Source organism: Panthera uncia, assembly GCF_023721935.1.
Source record: "Panthera uncia isolate 11264 chromosome B2 unlocalized genomic scaffold, Puncia_PCG_1.0 HiC_scaffold_24, whole genome shotgun sequence".
Lineage (NCBI taxonomy): Eukaryota > Metazoa > Chordata > Mammalia > Carnivora > Felidae > Panthera > Panthera uncia.
In genome coordinates, this window is record NW_026057580.1 from 110,011,451 (window position 1) to 110,033,954 (window position 22,504).

Below are 22,504 nucleotides of genomic sequence, written 5' to 3' on the forward strand. Positions count from 1 at the left end.
TCATGAAATTTATTGTCAAATTGGTTTCCATACAACACCCAGTGCTCATCCCAACAGGGAGCACCTGCTTTCTCTGTGTCAGCAGCCGTGGGCTTGGGCTTCAGGGGAGGAGGTCCTCCTAGAGTCAGGTGCTGAGTGGGAGGACTTTGGAACAGGAGCTAACGATGAGCACCAAGGGCAGTTTCTTGCCTATGACTTCTGTTCACTCTGCCTGCTCTCCTGGATGCAGATGAGGCCATAAGTAACATCTGGTTAAAAATGTCAGAGAAAACACGGGCCCTAAACGAAGGCCAGTTTCTTTTTTCTCGCTCGTGTGTACACGATGAAAACTACTTCCTTTTGTTCACATGCCCCACCTGCATTCCCGTTACCTGCATTTCCATCCCAATTTTTATCCTTGGGTTATGAGCCTTTGAATCATGCAGTTCGTTCAACAAATCTTTATTGTTTATCTCCCGCTATGGGCTGGGTGCAGTGCCGGGAACTGGGGGCAGGCCACTGCCTGTCTCTAAGTAAATAAATAAACTTAAAAAAAAAAAAAGTCAAAATTTATGGCCAAAGAAACTCAGTCATTTAAAAAAAACAAATCGGGGTCTCGGGTCTCCTCTGTTGTATCTTACTCATCAGAAAAGCAGCTGTCCTCCCTTTCACCGTCATTCCTGAAAGATTAGGCACGTTAACACTGAAAATGTAAGTCAGTGGTAGGCGTTTCCTCAGGCTGCTGTAAGAAAGTGCCACAAACAGGGGGCTTAAGAAAACTAGAATTGATTGTCTCACGGTTCTGGAGCCCAAAGGTCCAAAATCCAGGGGCTGGCAAGACTGTGCTCCCTCTGAAAGTTCTAGAGGACGATCCTTCCTGTCTCTTCCCTCTAGAGGAGGGCCCCGTGGTCGCAGCCCTCTGTCTCTGCCTCACCTCCACGTGCTGTCCTCTTCCGGAATGTCCCTTTGCCCTGTAACGAGGGGACCCACCCTATCTAGTGTGCCCTATCTTTACTAACTGCATCTGTAGTGACTGCCTTCAAATAAGGTCACATTCCAAGGTGCTGGGATTAGGACTCCAACATGTCTATTTGGGGGACACAATTCGACCCATAACAAAGACATAATTCAATGTTAAAGAATTGTGCTCTAAACGCAGCACATTTAGCTTTATGAAAAAAAATCTCAGTAGTGTCTGCTTTTCTCATTTTTCTATAGACTGGTTGGGGCTGGGGCCTTTGCTCTGGTTATTTCATCCAGAGATGGCAGGCAGCTGGGAATGCGGCCCCCATCCGGGACCAACATGTAGCTACTTGGCCCCACGGTGATGTCACTTTTACCAGACAGGTAACAGGGCAAGGGGGTTGTGCTGGCCTCGCACCCAAAGCTGTTCTCTGTGGGGCTACTCCCGACAGACCACAGGCTCTCCGCTGTGGGAAGTAGGCGCCCAGGATGATTCGTGCCTTCAGAGAGCCCCAGACAGTGTGAACACCACGGTGGGGGTGGCGGCGGGGAGGACTCAGTGCCCAGAGGTGATTCCACATGTGTCCTCATTGGCAACACGGGAGCCAACCCTGAGCCCCTCAGCTGATGTTGATGGTGAGCCTGCCCAGGCAGGGACGCAGCAGGAACAGGACAGGTGCCTTCAGCCTCCTGGGAGTGCCTCCCTCGGCTGGCGCTCAGCTGCAGGGTCCTGCCTGCAGGGAGAAGGGAAAGCCAACAGACAAGTGAGGTTGGGGAGACACACACGGAGCACCGGGTAGGGAAGCCACCGGGGGAGAAGAGGACACAGATGAAACTGAGGAGAGTGGTGAAAGCGTGTGCTTCCCCCAGGAAAGCATCCTGCTGAGGGACACCCTGATGATACCCTGGGGACCCAGCACAGCTCCCCAGGGGGCGTGGTCACCAGCCGCTCCCCGAAGCCAGCTCCAGGCAGCGTCTGCTGTAGGTGCATCGTCCCCTTTTCTGAAATGTTCTCAGAGGCAGGATGAGCGTGGCTGAAGGAAGGCAGGTGCTCCCGGGAAGCAAGAGACTCAAGAGACTCGTGTTGCTCCCACTGGCACGAGAGAGCCCCTTGCTCTCTGTCCCTGCCATCAGGGAATGGTTTTGTTTGCGGCACTCTGTAGCAATAGAAGTACTTAGGGTTGATCTAAATTGTTTTTTTTATAACATAAAAATCTTTTCCTCAGTGAAATAATGTACTTAACCAGTGTTCCTGCCAAGCACAGTGCTGCCTTCCTCCCCTCCCCTACCTCCCGCTGGTGAAGGCACTTCTGAGCATCCTCCTGGGGAGGGAGCTCAGCCTGCGGCATCCACTTTGCTCAGCTTGGGGAGATGCACGTGACATGTGATGCACAGTAAGCGTCTGGGAAGCCTGTAACCCCGTTGAAGTTGGCCCATCCAGGGCTGCGGGGATCTGACGGGGGCCCTGCATGCTCTGCTCCCCCACATTTGCGGGCCAGAGACCGTGAGGTCCGGGTCCGCATGGTGTCCCGGGGCAGAGTGTACCTCCCTGCAGTCTTGGTGGCTTTGCTCCTGGTGACGGCAGATTGTGCACTGATCGCATCCTGCGGGCTTGGAATCAGACTGATGCAGTAGGCAGAGTGGGGGCCATTCTTCCAAGTAGCATGGTGTCGCCTGCTTTGTGACCTGACGTTTGAAGAAATGGCGGGCCTTGAAATGTGGGTTCGTCACCAGAGAGTGGTAGGCAGCATCTTGGAGGAGATTGGCGTGGAGCCACAGCGGGAAGGAGCCCCAGCTGGGACTGCTTGCCCCCACCCCCACCCTCGGTGGCTGCCCATAGGTCACGTCTGGCTGAGGACCCTGCTACAGAAGTGCGACTCTTCAGACCCAAGCTTGTGGCCACCTGGGAGTGGAAGTCCTTCAGTAAATGCATGAAGGCGGCTCATGAATTGCCACGCTGTGCTCCTTTGCAAATGGCAGGACAGAGCAGGCTGGTCCTGTGAGGCAGGGTCTCCCCTGAATTAAACACTCAGGGAGCCAGAAGAGAGGGGTGCTTTCAGTGCACCCACTCTGCCTTGCTTTAACATTTTTCCTAAGAGGAAGGAACAAGCTTTCTTCTCCAAGGCAGGCTGTATGTGTGTGCATGTTGGGGGGTGTGTGTGTGGGGGGGGGTTGTGTGTGTGTGTACATTTGTGTGTGGTATGTGAGTGCGTGTTTGTGGGGGGAGTATTTCATGTGTGTGCATTTGTGTGTGGTGTGAGTGCATGTTCGTGGGGGGTGTTTCGTGTGTGTGCATTTGTGTGTGTGGTGTGTGTGCATGCGTGTGTGCAGGTGTGGACCACATCTCAGTCTCCCTGGGAAGAAACCTGGAGTCCTTTCAGCTCTGCCGTGAGTCATACCTGGTGGGATTGCTCTGCAGCTGTGACTCACCATGCAGAAAGACAAAACCAAAAAAGTCCCTTTGGTCTATCAAAAGTGAAAAAGATGAAAAATATTTGGCTATTGAAGATAAGGCCACTGATTAATCCAGGGAGGGCAGGATGACTGCGTGTCCTCCCAAGAATGCAGCAGACTTGGAAAGAATTGGCTTGTAAATGCCTCACCTGGAGGTACAAGTTCAGCAAATAGAAGACAAAAGTGTATCTGCTGGGTTGTGAGTCTTCCTGCATTATCCCTTTCTCTTCAGGGTCGCTGGCTTTCTGCTCCCACCACTCTGTGAAAGGGGCTTCTCAGAGTTGCCAAGACAAGACCAGGAGGGTCCCAGGCCTGGCCTCACCACCACTTAGCCATGGTGGACTCCCTCCTTCCTGAAATGCCCTGTGGTCTCCCTCCCACCCCTTGTCTGACCCTACACTCCCTGTCCCCACAGCCTAAGCCCTGCTCCCCCGGTGCTCTGACCCTGCCCTGGTCAGTCGTCTGCAGGGGCCTCGTCCACACTCCTGGGCAGTGCTTCCCTGGCCTGAAGAGCCATGAGCCACTGCCCAGCACTGGGATCCCGTTCCCTTGATACTCATTTACTCCTCCCTGGGACCAGATGGCAGTAACTCCCTTGAGAGAGGGAAATCGAGGCCCAACGTGGTTAACATGCCCAGGGTCACCCTGCAGGGCACATGGAAGCTGGCAGGTGGAAGGTGCTGTCCCAGAGCCCACGTGCTGACCCACGTTCACACTCCACCCTCCTCTCCTTCCCCTGGGATCCAGATGCCCTCTGTGAGTTGAGGCATCAGTCTGCCACTAGTATTAAAACCTATGTTCTTTAGCTCAGAAAAGGAAAGCACCACAAATCCACTGCTGGTGTTTGATGGTCAGGTTTGTCTTACTACCTTGGGAACAAAGAAGGTGGCCCTGATGATGAACAGGACAGAGAACTAGAAAGTCTTCATGTGGGAGGGAGCAGTGGAGAAATCCAGAGGCATCTTTCCTTCCTCTCCCAGGAGTGGGGTCTAGGGTGTGGGGACTCTCGGCGGGTGTTTTCTGAAGCTGGTTCTGCCTGTGCAAGTTCTAGCTCAAGAGGAGCGTGGTCTAATGCTGGAAATAGCTGCATTAGCATGTGTTTGAGTGAAGGGTCATAGTTCCATAGCTTAAATCATGTCCTGGCACTGCTGAGGGCTATCTTTATAGAGAAATGTTGGCTAAATTGGTTTCTTTCTCAGCATTCTGAATCCGTATGTTCTTTCTTTATTTTTATTTTTTTAAGGTTTTTAAAAATGTTTATTTTTGAGAGAGCATGAGCAAGCGCACAAACGGGAGGGGCACAGAGAGAGGAAGACAGAGAATCCCAAGGCAGGTTCCGAGCTGTCAACGCAGAGCCTGACGTGGGGTCAAACTGTGAGATTATGATCTGAGCCAAAATCAAGAGTGGGGGACACTCAACCGACTGGGTCACCCGGGTGCCCCCGGACCCATGTGCTCTTTTATTTTTAATTTTTTTAAATATATTTTTAAAATGTTTATTTTTGAAGGAGAGAGAGGGAGAGTAATTGGGGGAGGGGCAGAAAAGAAAATCCAGAGCAGGCTCCAGGCTCTGAGCTGTCAACACAGAGTCCAACACGGGGCTCGAACTCATGTTGCTATGAGAACATGACCTGAGCCGAAGTCAGATGCTTAACTGACTGAGCCACCCAGGCGCCCCTAGACCCATATGCTCTTAATCTCAGGGTAGCCAGTGATGCCTACGGTAGTTTAAGCAATCTGCTACTTTCTCCTTTTTCTTTCTTTTTTGTTTTTTGGTTTATTTTTAGTAAAATAGTAAGGGCTAGCAAATTTGCTGGTAGTCAGTATCTGGAAACAGAGAAGTTCTCAACCAGTGCTTTTCCCTTTGGAAATTAGGGGATAGGAGTTTCGCTCAGCTCTGTGGCTGCCAGGCTTGTCATTCCTGTTGTCTGGGGACCTGCAGGTCTGATGTTCAGGTCCTGCGCTGCAGAATTACTAATGCATGTGTGATCTGAGCGTGATCTAGAAGCATGGAAAGCTACCCTGTAAGGGAGCAGCCTGGTAAGAAATGGAAAGGATCAGCAGGGTTGGCCAGGCTGGCCCTGCCAGGCCAGGGTAGAATTACTCAGATAAAGGGCAGTGCATCTGATAACTGCCACAGTGTCCCCTCGTGATGCTCGGACCTGCACTTTTTGTCCCTTTAAAACTACCCAGCACTACGGTTTGAGGGGGCCCACGGGCACATGAGGAGTTGGTACATTCTGCAGTAACCGTGTGTGTGGGGGGAGAGGAGGTGGTCTGTTCTTTAGCATGTAAGTATCCTTTGCTTCCATGCAGCGTATGTGGACTTAGTGTCGGGTTGAAGAACACGGTGGCACAGGGCCAGGAGCACCTACAAGTTCAAGCCTGCCTTGTCAAGTGCAGGGCTGACAAGTGTAGTCACCTAGGTCTTTTGGCTGTAGCTTGTTCATTTCATCCATCCTTTTCCAGTTGCCCGCTGCTACTTGGCTAGGTGACAAGGTGAAAATAGAAGGCTCTAAGGAAGGTCTCAGTTAAATTCCGGAGTACTTTTGCTTCTATTGCTGAACTGGGGTGTGGGGAGGCCTTGCTGGGCTTTCCAGGGAGCTGGGAAAGGCTGTGTTTATTCCCGGTTGGCTGCAGCCCTCCCCTGGAGGCCCCAGGCCCGCTCCAGGCTCCTCTGAGGCTGGTCGGCTGCCAGCATGCCCGTGAGCACACGGGGCCGGCCTGCGGGTCAGGGAACAGCAAGGCCACGCTGGCCAGAGGAGCAGAGGGCGCAGAAGTCCGCTGTCTGCCCTTCATTCTGGCCGGTGTCGGGTCTCAGGTGGCCGGATCCCGTTACCCGGCCCCAGGACATTCAGTTTCATTGAGGAATACTTTTCCTTTATGTTTCCTTGCGGTGCAGACGATTTACATGGATGATGGAGTGTCGTCTTTTGTCCAGATCAGGGGCTCTGTTCCGCTGTTTTGGGAGCAGCCAGGGCTTCAGGTATGTAATGAAAAGAGTAAGTCCACCTTAAAGGAAAAAAAAAAAAGTAAGTATTATTGTTCACCTGCCCTTCTCTTCCGAACAGCTGTGGTTTGTTTCTTTTCACCGTGTTTCCTTCACAGCGCGGTTTTGAGGCTTGTTCCTCAGCCCAATTGGATTGAACTGAGCTACCAAAGTGTGAATACCTGTGTGCACCTGTACACGCATGTGTGTGTCATGTTTATATACAGAAACGTATACATTGTATGTAATTTTCTGATCCTAAGCTTGCTGTTGATGCAGGTGAAGTGGGAAGGAAGGTCTTTGCTGATAAGCGAGCCGTATAATGTAATTGAGTAGAATTACTTTGTTAGTCCCCAGGTTGAGTGTATTGAGAACTTGGCCAAAGATGGTTTTTGAGAGCTGTGACCATCATACAGGGCTTTAAAAGGTTTTCAGGCCCTAGTGGCCATGCAGCAGGTCTGATGTTTGGAGATGCTTGTTGTGGGGCCACGTGAGAATTGCACGGAACATTCCCATGATTTCTAAAAATACACCTTGTGGTCTAAAACAGGGCTGGGGTCAGTGCCAGGGGTATTTGGCATTCTGTCTCCTGGGAAGAGTTCAGGGTGTGGTGTTGCCACGTTCCAAGAACACGTTTGTCGTCAATGGAACTCTGCACTGCCTCATCCAGTGAGTTCCTTCCCAGGAGGGTCATGGACCAAGTGGACCTGAGGCTCCTCACCATGGACCCCAGATCTTTCTCCCTGGCCTGAGTGATCGTCTGTGCTCAGAAGACCTCTCTGCCCAGGTGTGGCTTCGGCTCCTCTTACCGAGGGCTCTGTGTGATGGCGGTTGGGTCATCAGTGGTGCCTGAAAACGCTCAGGGCCATCTGCCAGGTTCTTGGGGGTGTTTGACACAGCCGGGTCTCTCCCGGACCTTGACTTGACCCCATGTCAGCAGAAGGCACTTTGTCCACATGGCTGTCATTGTGCAGTGAGGTGGAGGGATGAGTGTCATGTGGGGTGTGACCTCTGGGGAGGGGGAAGCTTTTTTAGCATCAGTCTTTCTATCCGAAAGGAACAGCGAAGACGTATGGGGATGGCTGGTGGCATTGAGTGGTGGCATAGAGAGGCACACGTGAGGATGATTGTCACATGGAGAATAGTTCATCCCGAAAGAGTTAGTTTTTTTTTAATGGCTTTATTGTGATACAATTTACATGCCATAAACGTCACCCGTTTAAAGTGTACAATTCAGGGGTGCCTGGGTGGCTCAGTCGGTTGAGCGCCCGACTTCAGCTCAGGTCATGATCTCGTGGTCTATGAGTTCGAGCCTCGCGTCGGGCTCTGTGCTGACAGCTCAGAGCCTGGAGCCTGCTTTGGATTCTGTGTGTCTCTCTCTGCACTTCCCCCACTCGCGCTCTGTCTCTTTCTCTTTAAAAAAATTTTGAAGTGTACAATTCAATGGTTCTTAGTGCATTTACACAGTCATATAACTATCATCATGGCCTAATTTTAGAGGACTCATCCCCACCAACAGCCCTGTGCCCACTGGCCGTCACCTCGACCCCCACCACCCTCCCAGCTCTCCCCCAGGCCTAGGCAACTGCTAGTCTACTTTCTATCTCTATAGATTTGCCTGTTCCAGAACATTCCAAAAGGGTTTTTGAAACTTGACTTTCTTTAGATTCAGAGTTTTCCTTCTGAAACTCCTGGAACTCTGTATTTAGCAAATGTCAAATGATGGGTAAAAAGGAAGCAGGAGACCATGTTGTGTTTCCTGTGAAGATTTTAGGAAATCCAGAAATTGGGGGCAATCATGGTAGTCTTGGGATTTGGGAAGGAGCCTTTGAAATTCATCCACTTCTTCCTCGCACCCAGTCGTGGGTCCTTATTCCAAGATCTCTGAGATGCTGAGTTCCTCCTTGCCTTGCACGCTATGTGTCTGTCTGCAGGGCGTTGCAGGGGACGCCCCAGAGTGAGTCTGCTGCCCCAGACCTTCGAGGAGGAGTCCCTTGTGTCTTGTCTGAGGCATTCCGGCTCTTTGGGATCTTCCATCCCGTTTTTCGGACTCTCCATGTTCTGGTCTCCCTCTTCCCAAAGCAAAGCAACACTGGTTTGTCAGTCCCCTAACTTTGGTCCCCGGCCTGACCCACTGGAGGCCCCAGATGCAGCCTGACCCTGCCATGAAGCAGCTGTCCCTCCATCTGACACGGGCAGTGTCCGTGGGGCTTGGCTGGCCCGCTTTTCGGCAATGATACCCCCTTTTAGACTCATAACACTTGTGCTTCTCCAGAGCCTCCGTGGTTTCTACAGAATAGGTTTCAAAAGGCTTTAGTGTCCATTAATCTTATTAAGGATTTGCTAACCTTTGGGTCTGACACCCGTGTTTATCCTCTAAATCCCGTCCACCATCAAAGAGAGATTAGATCATCTTCACAGGGGACCAGGGGGCAGCTTTCAGTGATGCTCTGCAGTGCCCCTCCCTGAACTCTCAATAGCTAAGCCTGAAGATTGATTCTGGTTGTTTTTCTCCATTTGGAACCCCCCACCCCCTTCTTAGGTGACTTGAAAGATGCAAAGATTTTTGGGTGAATGGTTCGTGTCTTAAATTGGCGGGTAGCACCCTCACGGGGCTGTCCCCGGGAACCAATGAGCCCTGCCGGGTTTAGGGCATAGGGTGGGGGCAGGCAGAGAAGACTCAGAGTGATGAGTCTGCATGGTTTCACGGCCACGGTGCCTTCCTTGTAAACTCCTGGATCTGGTGCCGTTTCTGGCAACCGTGTACCTTTAACAATCTCATCTTTACCATGTAAATAGGTTTACAGTTTATAAATCACCACACTGAAATTTTACCCTTGAAGCTAATGGCTCTCTTAGTATGGTTAGATAGAGAGTATATTTTTTAAACTTTTAAAAAAAATTTTTTTTTAATTTTTAAAAATGTTCGTTTATTTTTTGAGAGAGGGAGAGACAGAACGTGAGCAGGGGAGACACAGAATCTGAAGCAGGCTCCAGGCTCTGAGCTGTCAGCACAGAGCCGGACATGGGACTTGAACCCATGAACTGCGAGATCCTGACCTGAGCCAAAGTCGAACACCTAACCGACTGAGTCACCCAGGCACCCCTGAGAGTATATTTGTAATATACTCTTAGTCCATTGAAGATTTTGCTCCCCATGTCACTTTAAGAATTTTTTTAAAGTTTATTTATTTATTTTTAGAGAGAGAGAGAGAAAGTGAGGAGGGGAGGGCAGAGAGAGAAAATCCTAAGCAGGCTCTGCACTGTCAGCACAGAGCCCGATGCAGGGCTCAAACTCACAAACTGAGAGATCATGACCCAAGCCAAAATCCAGAGTCAGACATTTAACTGACTGAACCACCCAGGCATCTCCCCCCACCACCTCCCCCCGCCCCCCGCCAAGTGTCACTTTAGAATCTTCCTCCCCTGTAACATGTGTGCAGAAATGTCTCGCAAAGGTGAGTTAGGTCTCTGTTTTGAAGCTTCGTATGACATCACCAGCCGGAGGAGGATGCACAGTAGATTCGTCCCCTTTGTCCTTCCCACCTTGCCTACATTCGCTTCCTCCCTGTTAGACCCATTTACTAGGCTTCTGGAACGTGGCACCATGTGTGCTCATTTGTGTGGTTGTACTTCTTTTTTTTCGTTTTTGGTCCCAAAAAGGATCTCTATAAGCCATCACAACAGTTTCTTTCTTTCTTTCTTTTTTTTTCAATATATGAAATTTATTGTCAAATTGGTTTCCAGGGGCGCCTGGGTGGCGCAGTCGGTTAAGCGTCCGACTTCAGCCAGGTCACGATCTCACGGTCCGTGAGTTCGAGCCCCGCGTCAGGCTCTGGGCTGATGGCTCAGAGCCTGGAGCCTGTTTCCGATTCTGTGTCTCCCTCTCTCTCTGTCCCTCCCCCATTCATGCTCTGTCTCTCTCTGTCCCAAAAATAAATAAACGTTGAAAAAAAAAAAAAAATTGGTTTCCATACAACACCCAGTGCTCATCCCAAAAGGTGCCCTCCTCAATACCCATCACCCACCCCTCCCTCCTTCCCACCCCCCATCAACCCTCAGTTTGTTCTCAGTTTTTAAGAGTCTCTTATGCTTTGGCTCTCTCCCATTCTAACCTCTTTTTTTTTTTCTTCCCCTCCCCCATGGGTTTCTGTTAAGTTTCTCAGGATCCCCATAAGAGTGAAAACACGGTATCTGTCTTTGTCTGTATGGCTTATTTCACTTAGCATAACACCCTCCAGTTCCATCCACGTTGCTACAAAGGGCCATGTTTCATTCTTTCTCATTGCCACGAAGTACTCCATTGCCATCACAACAGTTTCAAAAACAATGAAGAGGTTGGGGTGAGGGAAAGATACTCGTAATGAAAAGGAACCGAACCCAGGATAGAGTTGCACGTGCACCGCGGCCCCCGGGTCTCGTGTGATTGTATGCGGCTCCTTACCGACAACCATCACCGAAAGAAACAAGATCGCAAGGTAGCTTCTCATGTGATTCCAAGCATAAACTTTACCAGTTATGGGACCTGGTTGCCATTCAAATTCTGGCTCCCCTTCTTAGGGACCGTATACTTTCAACAAGTTTTTATCTCAGGAAAAAAGTTCTTATCTCAAAAAAGAAAGCCCTGAGAAGTTCCTATTTTTGCTAAACCTTAGTTTACTCTTCTGGAAGCGGGGTTAACAATCGACCTCCTGGGGTTATGGAGCTATCATAGCACACAGTAGACTTCAGTGCAGTGTCCAGAACCCGGAGAGCACATAAGTGGTAGCTGTTGGTATTGTTAACATAAAAAATAATAACCAAGAGAAGAGAACACAAGTTGCGTTGGGAGAGCGTGGCTCTTTGCACCCAGAGAGTGGTGTGAGAGCTTCCCCCGTCTCCATGAGGCCTGTGAGGTGGGGACAGTGTGCACGTACCTCTCTATCAAGACATGAGACCCAGTGACCAGGCTCACTGAGCGTCTGTGGGTACGTGGGGGCGCTTCACCTCATAGCCCGAAGGGGACGGGTCATGATGGTGTTGTATGAGTAGAGCCCATGAGAGAGGAAGGCCAGGATCCCTGGGGCCTCTCCGGGGAGAGCCAGCCCCCCACTCTCAAGCTGAGGGGGTGGGTGTCTGAGCCGACTCGGGAGGGATCAGACAAGGAAGGTAGCCTTGCAGAGCTGTCTACACGTGCGGGCGCTGCAGCCTGGGGGTCACGGTGTGTCCAGGGAGCAGCATGGCTTGCTGCCTGCAGCCCAAGGCGGGGGGGGGGGGGGGGGGGGGCCACGACCAGAGGTCAGACTGGAAAGGCAGGCAAGGGCCAGATCAAGATGGGCTCTGCACGTTACGCTAAGGAGCTTACGTTTTACTCCAGGAGCTGCTGAAGGAAGGGTGCTCTGACGAGGCTGCACTTTAGACTCGCCCGGGTAGCTTACAAAACTCCTGATACCCAGGTTGCATTGCTAGCCCAATTCAATCACAACGTCTGGGGGTGGGAGCCAGGCATCAGTACTTTCTGAAGACCCTTAGATGACTCCAGTGTGTGGGAATGTTTGAGACCCACTCAGTGATTGGTTGATAAAGCAGATTTTTTAGTGCCAGGAGAGAGAAGCTTGGATTTGTAGCATTAGCCCACTTCTCTGATGTGAAACTCCTGTCTTGGCCAGTTTCAAGCTACCAGCTTGACATCATTGCACTTGACGCTGGGAAGTGTTGCACACGCGGTCTGCAGGTGAGGTGGAGGGAGCTGGCTGCAGCGCGGTGGACCATGGCGTGGACAGGTTCCGGGGGTGGGTGACCCGCCCCGACACAGGCGCAGGAGGTTTCAGTGTGGAGCGGGGAGACCAAAGGTAAAGACCCCCGGCGGGACCGTTGCGGCGGTCCAGAGGAGAGCGTAACTACGGGAGGCCAGTGGCGCACGGGGACAGGTGCCGAGATGCCATTCGTGGTTACGGGACTTTCTCGGGTGCCGAGCAGACTCTGCTTTGACTCACGCAGCCACGCATCCTTGAGACTGGCTGTCCCTGCTGCTGACTCCCCTTCCTCCATCTGTGATTTCAAGCATAAACTAATGGCGTCAGGGACCAGCCAGGACCGATTGGCCAAGCATGCACTTACCGCGGAGACTCGGAGGATGGTGAGGAGAGAGAGGGGATCCTGAAAGCAGCGGTGGCCGTCAGTCCCAGTGCACCTACGCCAATGCTGATTTCATTCTAGCCCCCAACTGCAGCTCCCGTGTGTGTGTGTGTGTGTGTGTGTGTGTGTGTGTGTGTGTGAATCGTTTTATTATTTGAGTATACTTGACCTACAGGATTACGTTAGTTTCAGGAGTACAACCTAGTGATTCCCCATCTCTATATTCTGCTTTGCCGACCACAGATGTAGCCACCATCTGTCCCCGTACCAGCTATTACGGTACCATTGACTGTATTCCCTATGCTGTGCCTTTTATTCCCATGCCTTACTCAGCCCATGGCTGGAAGCCTGCCCCCCCGCCTTGCCCCATTTGGCCCACCCCCTCCCTCCTGAGGCTCCTCCTCAAGGCTTCTGACACACAGTGGCCTCAGGACTGTGTGACAGCACAGAGGAGAGGTGCAGGTCAGTGTCAGCAGGACAGATGTGACGGCTGGATGTGAGGCCTAAGGCGACCAGACCAAAGGGGTGCTGGTGGAAGGGTGGTCTCCTGAGAGAATGTCCCAGGCTTGGCTTCTGCCTGGGGCCCTTCCGCTCCAGGAGGCCGTGATGCCCCAGGAAGCAGGGCGCCCGTGGCCGTGGCGGCTTGTTTCCTTGTTGGCTCACAGGCATCTGCACCCCGAGCAAGAAGGAGTCGAGGGAGATGAGTGGAAGCCAGAGCCTCCTAACCTGGAGCGCACCTGCGTGCACCCACGCATCCCCTGGAGGAATCGGGTGCACACACTCCGATTCCTTGCCCCACCCCCACAGATTTTCATTCAGTCTGAGAGTTTGCGTTTCTTTTCTTTTTTTTTTTTTAATGTTTATTTATTTTGAGAGAGGGGAGGAGACAGGGGAGGGGCAGAGAGAGAGGGAGAGAGAATCCCAAGCAGGCTCCACATTGTTAGCACAGAGCCCAACATGGGGCTCGAACTCATGAACTGTGAGATCATGACCAGAGCTGAAATCAAGGGTGGGATGCTTAACCCACGGAGCCACCCAGGAGCCCCGAGAATCTGCATTTCTAACAAGCTTCCCTGGGGGTACTGAAGCTGCTGGTCCAGGGACCACACTTTGAGAAACACTAGAGCCGGGGATCCATTCTGCCCATTCACTGCCCTGGTCCTTCATGGTGGGTGGTGCCCTTGATTTCTTAGTGTTCTCAGGAAAGTTTGTCATCAGCAGTGACACTGCACTGACTGCTGTAGGGGACGGGAACATGCCTGTGGTGGTCCTGCCTGGCCCCATCCACATGGATGGTTGTCAAAGCCTGGAGTGACAGGGGCAGGCCAATGGCACAGAGGGACGTGCCATGGCCCAGGCGAGCTGTGCCCTCTCCACTCTGGGAGACTCCAGATGGCTTTCTGTCTGGTCCTCGCCTTCCCCAAACCCGCTGATGTGCTTGGGAACCTGCTACATCTCATCCTATTACTCTGCTTGTCCTCAGTAGCTGTGTAGGAGCACAGTGCCCATCAAATCACTTGGCACTTGTTACACAGACTTGTTAATAACCTTAAAGTGTGTTTCTGGCCTCTCTAGACCAGGGGCATTCAAGGACAGGGAATTCTGGGTCTCCCATCTCTCCATGGTACCCGGTGTCACATTGACTCCAGGTGGCAGGATGAGCTCACGAACTCCATTCTGGACTGAGTAATTGTCGTAATGGAGGAACGTAGAGCCCAGGGGTTGGACACTCTTGAGTCCAGTCATCTGTGGCTGAAATTCCTACCTGTGGGAAGAAGAAACTTTGGGGTATGATTCAGGGAGAGGCAGATGCATCCAGTAATAGAACTTGTCATGACTTAAAACCAGGCTTCTGAACCCTGAACCATTGTTTCTCTACTGTCCCCTTACTGTGTTCCTCTGGGAAGGGTTCTAAACACAGCCGCAGCTTATCCAGGGGAGACTTCTTGCCCTGATGGACAGGCTGACTCACAGGGAGCTGTGAGGGAGCCTCAGCTGTGAGGCTGAGTCAGGGAGCTCACAGATGGTGGCTGAGAGGAGCTTAGCCCTGCTTTCTGCAGGCGCCTGCCTTACAAGATCAGAAGAAAGACAGGAGCTGACTGGCCTTAGAGTGCGGGATGGAGTAGTCTTCTCAGAACTCAGGCTGTGGAAGTTTCTGGAATTATCACATTTTCTCAGCAAGGGATTGATGCCGTTGGGAAAAGGAGTGCAGAATAAACACAGTGGCAAAATGAAAGCAGTTGGTTTAGCCTTTCCTAAGAACTCCCAAGATTACTTAGGACCAAAAGCTACTTGGGACTTTATTTGTAGAATTGTTTAGACAGACACGCCTAATCTCAGTCATTTCTAAGTTATTCCAGTCACCTGGAGTGGCTCTTTCCTCAGGTATGAAGAGGGACAGATGTGTTACCTGTGACGGTAAAACTTGTCAATAACACTCCCCCCACATTCGGTGATGACTATGTCTGATGGTGCAGATGAATCCAGAGACAGTATGTTCGTAATGTTCAACAACAAGCAAAGCCCAACAATATACTTCAAGAAACGTTCTATCTTAAAATGATGCCAGGCCTGGGGCACCCAGGTGGCACAGTTGGTTGAGCATCCGATTCCCACTCAAGTCGTGATCTCACGGTTCAGGGGTTTGAGCCCCACGTCAGGCTCTGTGCTGACAGCTCAGAGCCTGGAGCCTGCTTCAGATTCTTGGTCTCCCTCTCTCTCTGCTCCTCCCCTGCTTGTGCTCTGTCTGCCTCTTTCTTAAAAATAAAAATTTTTAAAAATTTAAAAATAATTTAAAAAAGATGATGCCAGACCTACAGAAAAGTTGTAGGAACAGGAGAGCGAACTCCCATGTGTCCTGTCCCCAGATTCTCTCTAGGTTAGCCTCTTGCCCCCCGCACATGCTCTCCCTTATTTTCCGAACCACTGGAGAGCACGTTGCACACACATCATGTCTCCTTACTTAGTACGTCAGGACGTTTTTCCCAAGAGCAAATATGTTCTCTTGCATCACCGCAGGAGAGGCGCATGCTCAGCACGTGTACAGTGGTACAGTGCTCTAATCTAACGTCCAGTCCACGTTTCAGATTTATCAGTTGTTTCTGTAGTGTCTGCCGTGGCACTGTTGCCCCTTCAGTCCGGGATCCAGGCCAGGACCCCGTCCTGCATGTAGCTGTCCCATCTCTAGTCTCCTTTGATCTGGATCAGTTCCTCTCCCTTCCTGTCTCCTGTGACATTGACATTTTTGGGGAACACATGTCTTCTTTTCCTTTAAGTTGGAAGTGCCTCAAGTGGGGGTTTCCAGGGGTTTCACTGTGATCAGGTTTAGGGTGTGGATCCCTGAGACCACATCCTTGTCAGGGTGTCCCATCTGGAAGCCCACGGTGTCCATGTGCCCCCTCGTTAGTGATGTTAATTTTGGTCACTCAGGCAAGGTGCTACTCCATTTCTTCACTTAATGTGTCATCTTTTTCAACTAATAAGCCTCCAGGAGAGACTCTGAGACCATGAAAGCATCCTATTCCTCATCAGCCTCTCCCTTAACATTTATGATCAGTGAGTGGTTTTTGCTGAACCATCCTTTACTATGGCGGCTATAAAATGATTTTTTTCCCCCACCGCTCTCTCCACATTTATCAGTTGGTGTTCAGCTGTAAGGAAGAGCCCTCCCTTCTTCCCCATCCACCTGCCCACCTCTCTGTCCGCTCACTCATCCAGCCAGCCAGCTGGCTCTCATCCGTGTAGATTCATGGATTCCTATTTTATTATCAAATTATAATCCATTACTGTCCTTTCTAGTTCAGTGATCAAATTGTCCCAGATTTGTCCAGAGAGGGCCTTTCAAGCTGTCTCCAATAACAATATACAGTTGTTTTTTTTTCATTTTGAGTAGAGAGTGAGCATGAGTGGGGGAGGGGCAGAGAGAGGGAGAGAGAGAATCCCAAGCAGGCTCCACACTGCCAGCACAGAGCCCGATGTGGGCTGGACTAGAACCCACAAACTATGAGATCATGACCTGAGCTGAAACTAAGAGTCAGACGCTCAACCAACTGATCCACCCAAGTGCCCCATAACACTATATAGTTTTATAAGTTTATTTTTTAAGCTTTTGATGTTAAATAGGTAATTCTAAATAATAAGGCAAATTAGTTTGCAGGTAGCCATAACTCAGGTTTTAGGGGGGGTTAGGGTCTCTGGAGTTGCAGAGGAGGTTGAGAAGTAGTTTCATGCTCCCTGATTGGCTTAGCCTCACCTCTGCTCTGCAGGTCTGACATGGGCCTCATGCACTGACCCTGAAGTATCTCTTCTGCCTTTGGAAGGGTTCCAGCCGGTGTGGTCCATGCAGCGTTAGGACAGGGCTGCAGCACAGCCAGGCTCGGGCTTTGAGACCCAAGTTCAGCGCTGGTCTACCTGATCTGTGAATAGGTCATAGAGGGGCGAGAGGCTGCAGCCTGGCTGGCACTGGGGGCGACGTGGGAAGACCATCACTTCCTGGGTTCACGGAACAGGAGGAATCACTAATGTTATTTCTCTTTGCTTTAGGTTGGCTCTCATCATCTGAGACTCAATAGAGGCCTAGAAGCCAATGCCCCTGCTTTCGACAGGTAGGGTTGTCTGGGACCATCCTTGGGAGTTGTCCCCCTGCCCCATCAGACAGTGCCACAGGGACAGCAGGGGGAGGGGGCCGCCCCAGACCCCGGACCTGCATCTGCCTTTTACTTTGGTTCTTTGCGCAAGAAGGGAGTTTATAGAATGGGACATTTAGTGACTCTCGGAGTTCCCTGAAAGTTCATTAATACTGAGGTTACACTTGGCAATTATTTTATCTGCCCAGTTCCTTCTTAATGAAGCTTTATTCCTTTGTCCTAGTTAACAAGGGATAATCTATAGGATATTTGTAGCTGCTTCTTTTTCTTTTAAAAGTAATATATTTCAGGGGTGCCTGGGTGGCTCAGTCGGTTGAGTGTCCGACTTTGGCTCAGGTCATGATGTCGCAGTCCATGAGTTCAAGCCCCGTGTTGGGCTCTGTGCTGACAGCTCAGAGCCTGGAGCCTGCTTCTGATTCTGTGTCTCCTTCTCTCTCTGCCCCTCCCCCTGCTCATGCTCTGTCTCTCTCATTCTCAAAAATTAATAAATGTTAAAAAATTTTTTTAAAGTAAATAAAAATATATTTCAAGATTTAAAAAGCTATAATATAGAAGGCATAAAGTAAGAAGTTAAAAAGTATTCTAACTTCCAATTCCTACTACTAAGGATTTCACTATTAGCTTTTTACATAGCATTCTAGAAGAACATTTGGCAGATAGAGATTTCATTTTCCTTTTTTTTTTTTTTTAATGTTTGTTTATTTTTGAGAGAGAGAGATAGCACAAGCAGGGGAGGGGCAGAGAGAGGGAGACAGAATCCCAAGCAGGCTCCGCGCGGTCAGCTCAGAGCCCGACGCAGGGCTCGAATTCACAAACCGCAAGATCATGACCTGAGCTACAATCAAGAGTCAGATGCTTAACCGACTGAGCCACCCAGGTGCCCCTGGAGTTTGTTTTCTGAACCACAAACTGGACCGTTACACAACTTGCTTAAGAACAGCCATCGCTAACCTAAACCATAACTTGTATTTGAAATAGTTAATCGCTTCTTAAGATATTTGCAATTTTGATCTAAACGCTAATTTAAAAAATTAGTAAATGTCATAAAAATTCCAGGAGCGATTTTTTAAAGCATTTTAATCCTTCTGCCTGAATCTCCACATGGACCTTCAGTCTGTGTGCACCCTTCTTGTGTTCTGCAGATGGGTAACAGCAGCCCGACCTTGACCCCTGATGGGTACGTCACAACCAGCAGGCTTTCCCTCTGAGGACATGTGAAGTCTGCTAATGAAAATGCCGTTGCCTGTGTTCAGAACACTGTTAACATGTTCTGTGCACTGTGTGCATGGAGTTGTTTGAGGAGACACTGATCTGCATTCAGTGTTCTTCAGAAATGGAAAACATAATTGGAAATGTCCTTCCTTCCAAGCTGACTACAAGTAGAAAGGAAGACACCTGCATGCTGGGCTTGTTTCAAAAGCCTCGTGTTTATGAGCTTTTAAAAAATATGCATATATTTTAGGAACATTTACACCCAACTTCAGCATTTTTATATCCTGCTAGTGTGTACACCCGAGAGGATAAGCCCCCTCTTTTCTCACAGGAGCCCCTTCAAGACCGCAAGCCCTTTGGGGCACCTGGGTGGCTCAGTTGGTTGTGTCAGACTTTGACTCAGGTCATATAGGCTCACGGTTTGTGGGTTCGAGCCCCCTGTCGGGCTCTGTGCTGACGGCTCAGAGCCTGGAGCCTGCTTCAGATTCCGTGTCTCCCTCTCTCTCTGCCCCTTCCCCGCTCGTGCTCTGTCTCTCTCAAAAATAAATATTAAAAAAAAAAAAAAAAAAAAGACTGTAGGCCCTTTGACCAGCAGCTGCCACTGAAAATGTGGCTGACTCCAGGCTTCCTTCCTAAAGCTTTCTGGCCAAGAGGCAGCTGAGACTGTGTGTTCTCACGGGCAGGGGCCGGGGCAGGAGCTGCCTGGCCTCACGCTGGGTGCTGCCCAATGCGCTCATTTCAGTCTCATGTGGGAGCGCGGGCATCCGATTCTCTGGCAGACCCACCTCAGTGGGTGCTGGGGTCCCCCCGAGGAGCTGGGCCACGGGTTCCTGGAGGTGCCCCCCATCTCTGGCACATCAGGGGGCTCTCAGGAGTTTCTCTGTTCTGTGATGTGCTTGGTCCAGAGTAAATCCCTTATGCCCCCACCTGCCCCACACAAATCCCCTTTCCGTGGGTAGTTTGAGCCCCACAGAATACCTGTGGCCAGTGCCGTACCGTTCAGTAGGTTGTTCACTACTGCCTCTTGCCCACCTGCCGTCTGTGGGAGGGAAGTGGGGTCCTTTGGCTGTGTGGGCCTGAAGGGGATCTTGTCTTGCTGGTAGAGTTTGGATGGAAGTATTAACCCTTTTCTGGGGGCGGTGCCTGGGTCTCACCTGTACGGGACACTGGACCCCTGCTCCTTCCTCCCTGTCTTTGCTCGGAGCTGCCCGCACCTGCAGTTGTAGGTGGACATTGCCGTCCCCTCACTTCTGCCCTCAATATGAGAAAGATGCTGTCCAACAGAAACCAACCTGACTTCTAATTCCCCCCCCCCACCCCAAGTTTTCCACAGAACTCCACTCAATGGTGAGATGGGCAGGCAGGGGAAGGACCCTGGGTGCACAGAGCAGGGAGGCCAGGCTGAGTGTCTTGCTGGCCTTAGTGTGGCTCCCCCCCCCCCCCGCCTCCGGAGCCCTGAGGGGAGTCTTAGCTTCTCACCGATCAGTGTATTATCCTGCTTCAAAATGAAAAGGAAGGAAAGAAAACCCAACTCCTATGTGCCAAGCACTGTGCTTGTCACTTTTATTTGTTCTTCTAGTGCTCAAAACCATTTTTTGCAGGAGGAGGATTAGCTTTATGGTACAAAGGACTCGCTCAGAAGGGATGAATAATCAATGGTGCTTGGGCTGTTGACATGAATGATGAGCGATATCGTTTCTCATCCACCTCTGGGTTTGGAATCCTTTGAGACACAGGTGTAGTCGCTGCGTGGGGCGGGGGTGGGGGGGGGGGGCAGGGGTCACACGCCAGCCTGATCTCTGACAAGCTGCACTGTGGGAGGCAGCTTGCATGCGTGGCCACTGTGGGCTTCCGCACATTTCAGCCTTGAATCACCGGTGTTCATTCCGTGACCGGCAGAGCTGGGCAGCTCAGACTTGCCACCAGAGCAGAGGCCCCTCCCCGTTGGCTCCATGGGTCTGACCTCCGGCCGGGACACAGCTTCCCCAGGCAGGCAGACTCGGGAGAGTCCAGAGGGGCTGAGCCACGCACATCCCGTTTCTTCTGGTACCTTCACCAGGGTTGCTGCTGTGTGGCACGCCCTGGGGACAGAGCCCGGGCTTGTGCGGCAGGGAGGAAAGGGCTGCCAGGAGCATCCCTAGAGAATTCCCACACACACGGAGCTAGGAGCTCACCCTTAGCTAGTCAGCAGACGACCTAAATTCAAACTGCCCCGTTCAGGATCCATATTCTACTATACTGTGCTATCCCTCGAAGTTGGCACGAGAGGATTTTTTTCCTTTATTGGGCTGACATTGGTTCATTTGTGCTAATCAACTTAAAATGGATTTATAAAAGAAACATACCCTAGAAATTCAGAAAATACAAGAATGTATAAGGAAGAAACGAATTTTAAGTCACGTAAAATTCCACCACTTTTAACGGTGTGGTGTGCCATCATCGTCTAGTCTTTTTTCCATATTTAGGCAAAAGAGTGCACGAGGAAAATACAGTTTACATCTGCTTGTTGCATTGTCCTCTCCCTGTGTTTTTTTTTAAATTATATTTAAGCATTCCTACCATGATTAAGATTATAAAGTTAACTTTTCAAAAGCTGGTAATAAAGGATAAATATTAGTCTCTCCCCAGTATTTCAACATTTGTATTTTTAAAAGTCCTTGATCTATGAATATTTTCCTAAAGCTTGAAATTTTACTGTGCCTTCTTGTTTGGGTTAAACATAATGAAATATAATGTGCTTAGATAAAAAACACTGAGGTTAACAGCTCTCCTACCAGCTTTTCTAGTTTAGAGAAGGAAGGTACCAAGTGAAATTAGAGATTAATTTCACAGACGTGCATGTTGCCCTTATGAAGCTGTGTTAGCTGTTCTAGATTTAACGGGGACTTTACAGGAAGTGCGGCATATCCTCTGTCTAGCGTTCTGCTTGTTTAGAAGTCTGATGTGCTGTAAGTTCTTCTTGGCCCGAGCCTTTCATGCAAACAGACTGTAGACATGCTTGTCCCTGACAGTGGGGTTGGTGGCTGGGAGAGACTGGTTTTCTCCCCCCACCCCCCCCCCAACCCCACCCATTTTGTGTCCTGGAGAACAGCTCAGCCTGGACCTCTAGTGCCATGCAGGTCCCTCCTGTACCCTCTCCCCTCGAGGGTGGAGCCGTCAGCCTCTGTCCTGGTGATGTGGGCTCACGGTGCCGCCCTGCTCCGTTGTAGGCATATGGTGCTTCTGAAGGAGCAGTATGGGAAGCAAGTGGTCGTGAACCTGCTGGGGAGCAGAGGCGGAGAGGAGGTGCTCAACAGAGCCTTCAAGGTAAAGGCCCTGGGGGCGTTGGGTGAGGGGCCCCTGCTCAGAGGCAAGCTTCTGTGCAGGACTGGGAACAATAGCACTGCTCTCGCCGCGTCTGGGAGTTTTTCCCCATCAGCTCTATAGCCTTAGGTGATTTGGGCTCCTGATGTACGAAATTTAATGTTTATGAACTGATGGTTAGAGAATTTGCTCAAAGTCAAAACAAAGCATCTCCCTCCTCCAGCTGTGCTTCCTCCAGACTCACACTGGGGCTTTGAGGGCTCTGCATAGCCAGGCCCCTTTGCCTGGTTCTCTTGGACACACGTACACCCGCACACGTTTGGGCCTCGCCCCGCAATCCCTGACTGCTCAGGGCGCCTGAGCTCCCCTTCCCTTGCTTGGTCTGGCTCTGCTGCTGGTCAGCGCCTCCTGGTGAGCTCACCCAGACACCTGCGGGGCACTCGGTGGAGCTCTTAAGGGCTCCCGCTCAGTGTAAAGCAGGGAATCTTACATGATTTCCTCCTGCTTAACTTCGGCCTTCAAATCTCCCATCCCTGTCTGGGCCGCCCCAGAAAGCAGCTTCCTTTGCCTGGCTCCCCACGGGCTCCCTGAGGCTGTCTGGGCACTTTTGGGGCTGGTGTAAGGGGGAGGGGCCTACCCAGGAAAGGAAACGGGGCCTTCTGTTCCCAGAGCTCCTGTGTATATTCAGTCTACTATGTGAAAAGTTCCAGAATGAGCTGTGGGCGACCTCCACACCCCTTTCTCAGTGGCCCATGTCCCTCACTTCACGGAGAGAAGCCCTCTGGTTGTTCCAAGGGCAGGGAAGCCACATATGGGGAGAGTGAAATCGGACCTCTCCTCC

At 50.9% G+C, this 22,504-nt stretch overlaps 1 protein-coding gene across 2 annotated transcripts in view; it reads left to right on the forward strand.

Annotated features, from left to right (window-relative positions):
- Positions 1–22,504, forward strand: part of SYNJ2 (synaptojanin 2) — a 104,574-nt gene that overhangs the window by 42,099 nt on the left and 39,971 nt on the right. For both annotated transcript variants that reach the window (XM_049653119.1, XM_049653120.1), the window contains exons 5-7: positions 6,299–6,382; positions 17,045–17,106; positions 21,570–21,666. In XM_049653119.1, coding sequence (XP_049509076.1) covers positions 6,299–6,382; positions 17,045–17,106; positions 21,570–21,666 — 243 coding nt within the window. The remainder of the gene's footprint in view (positions 1–6,298; positions 6,383–17,044; positions 17,107–21,569; positions 21,667–22,504) is intronic.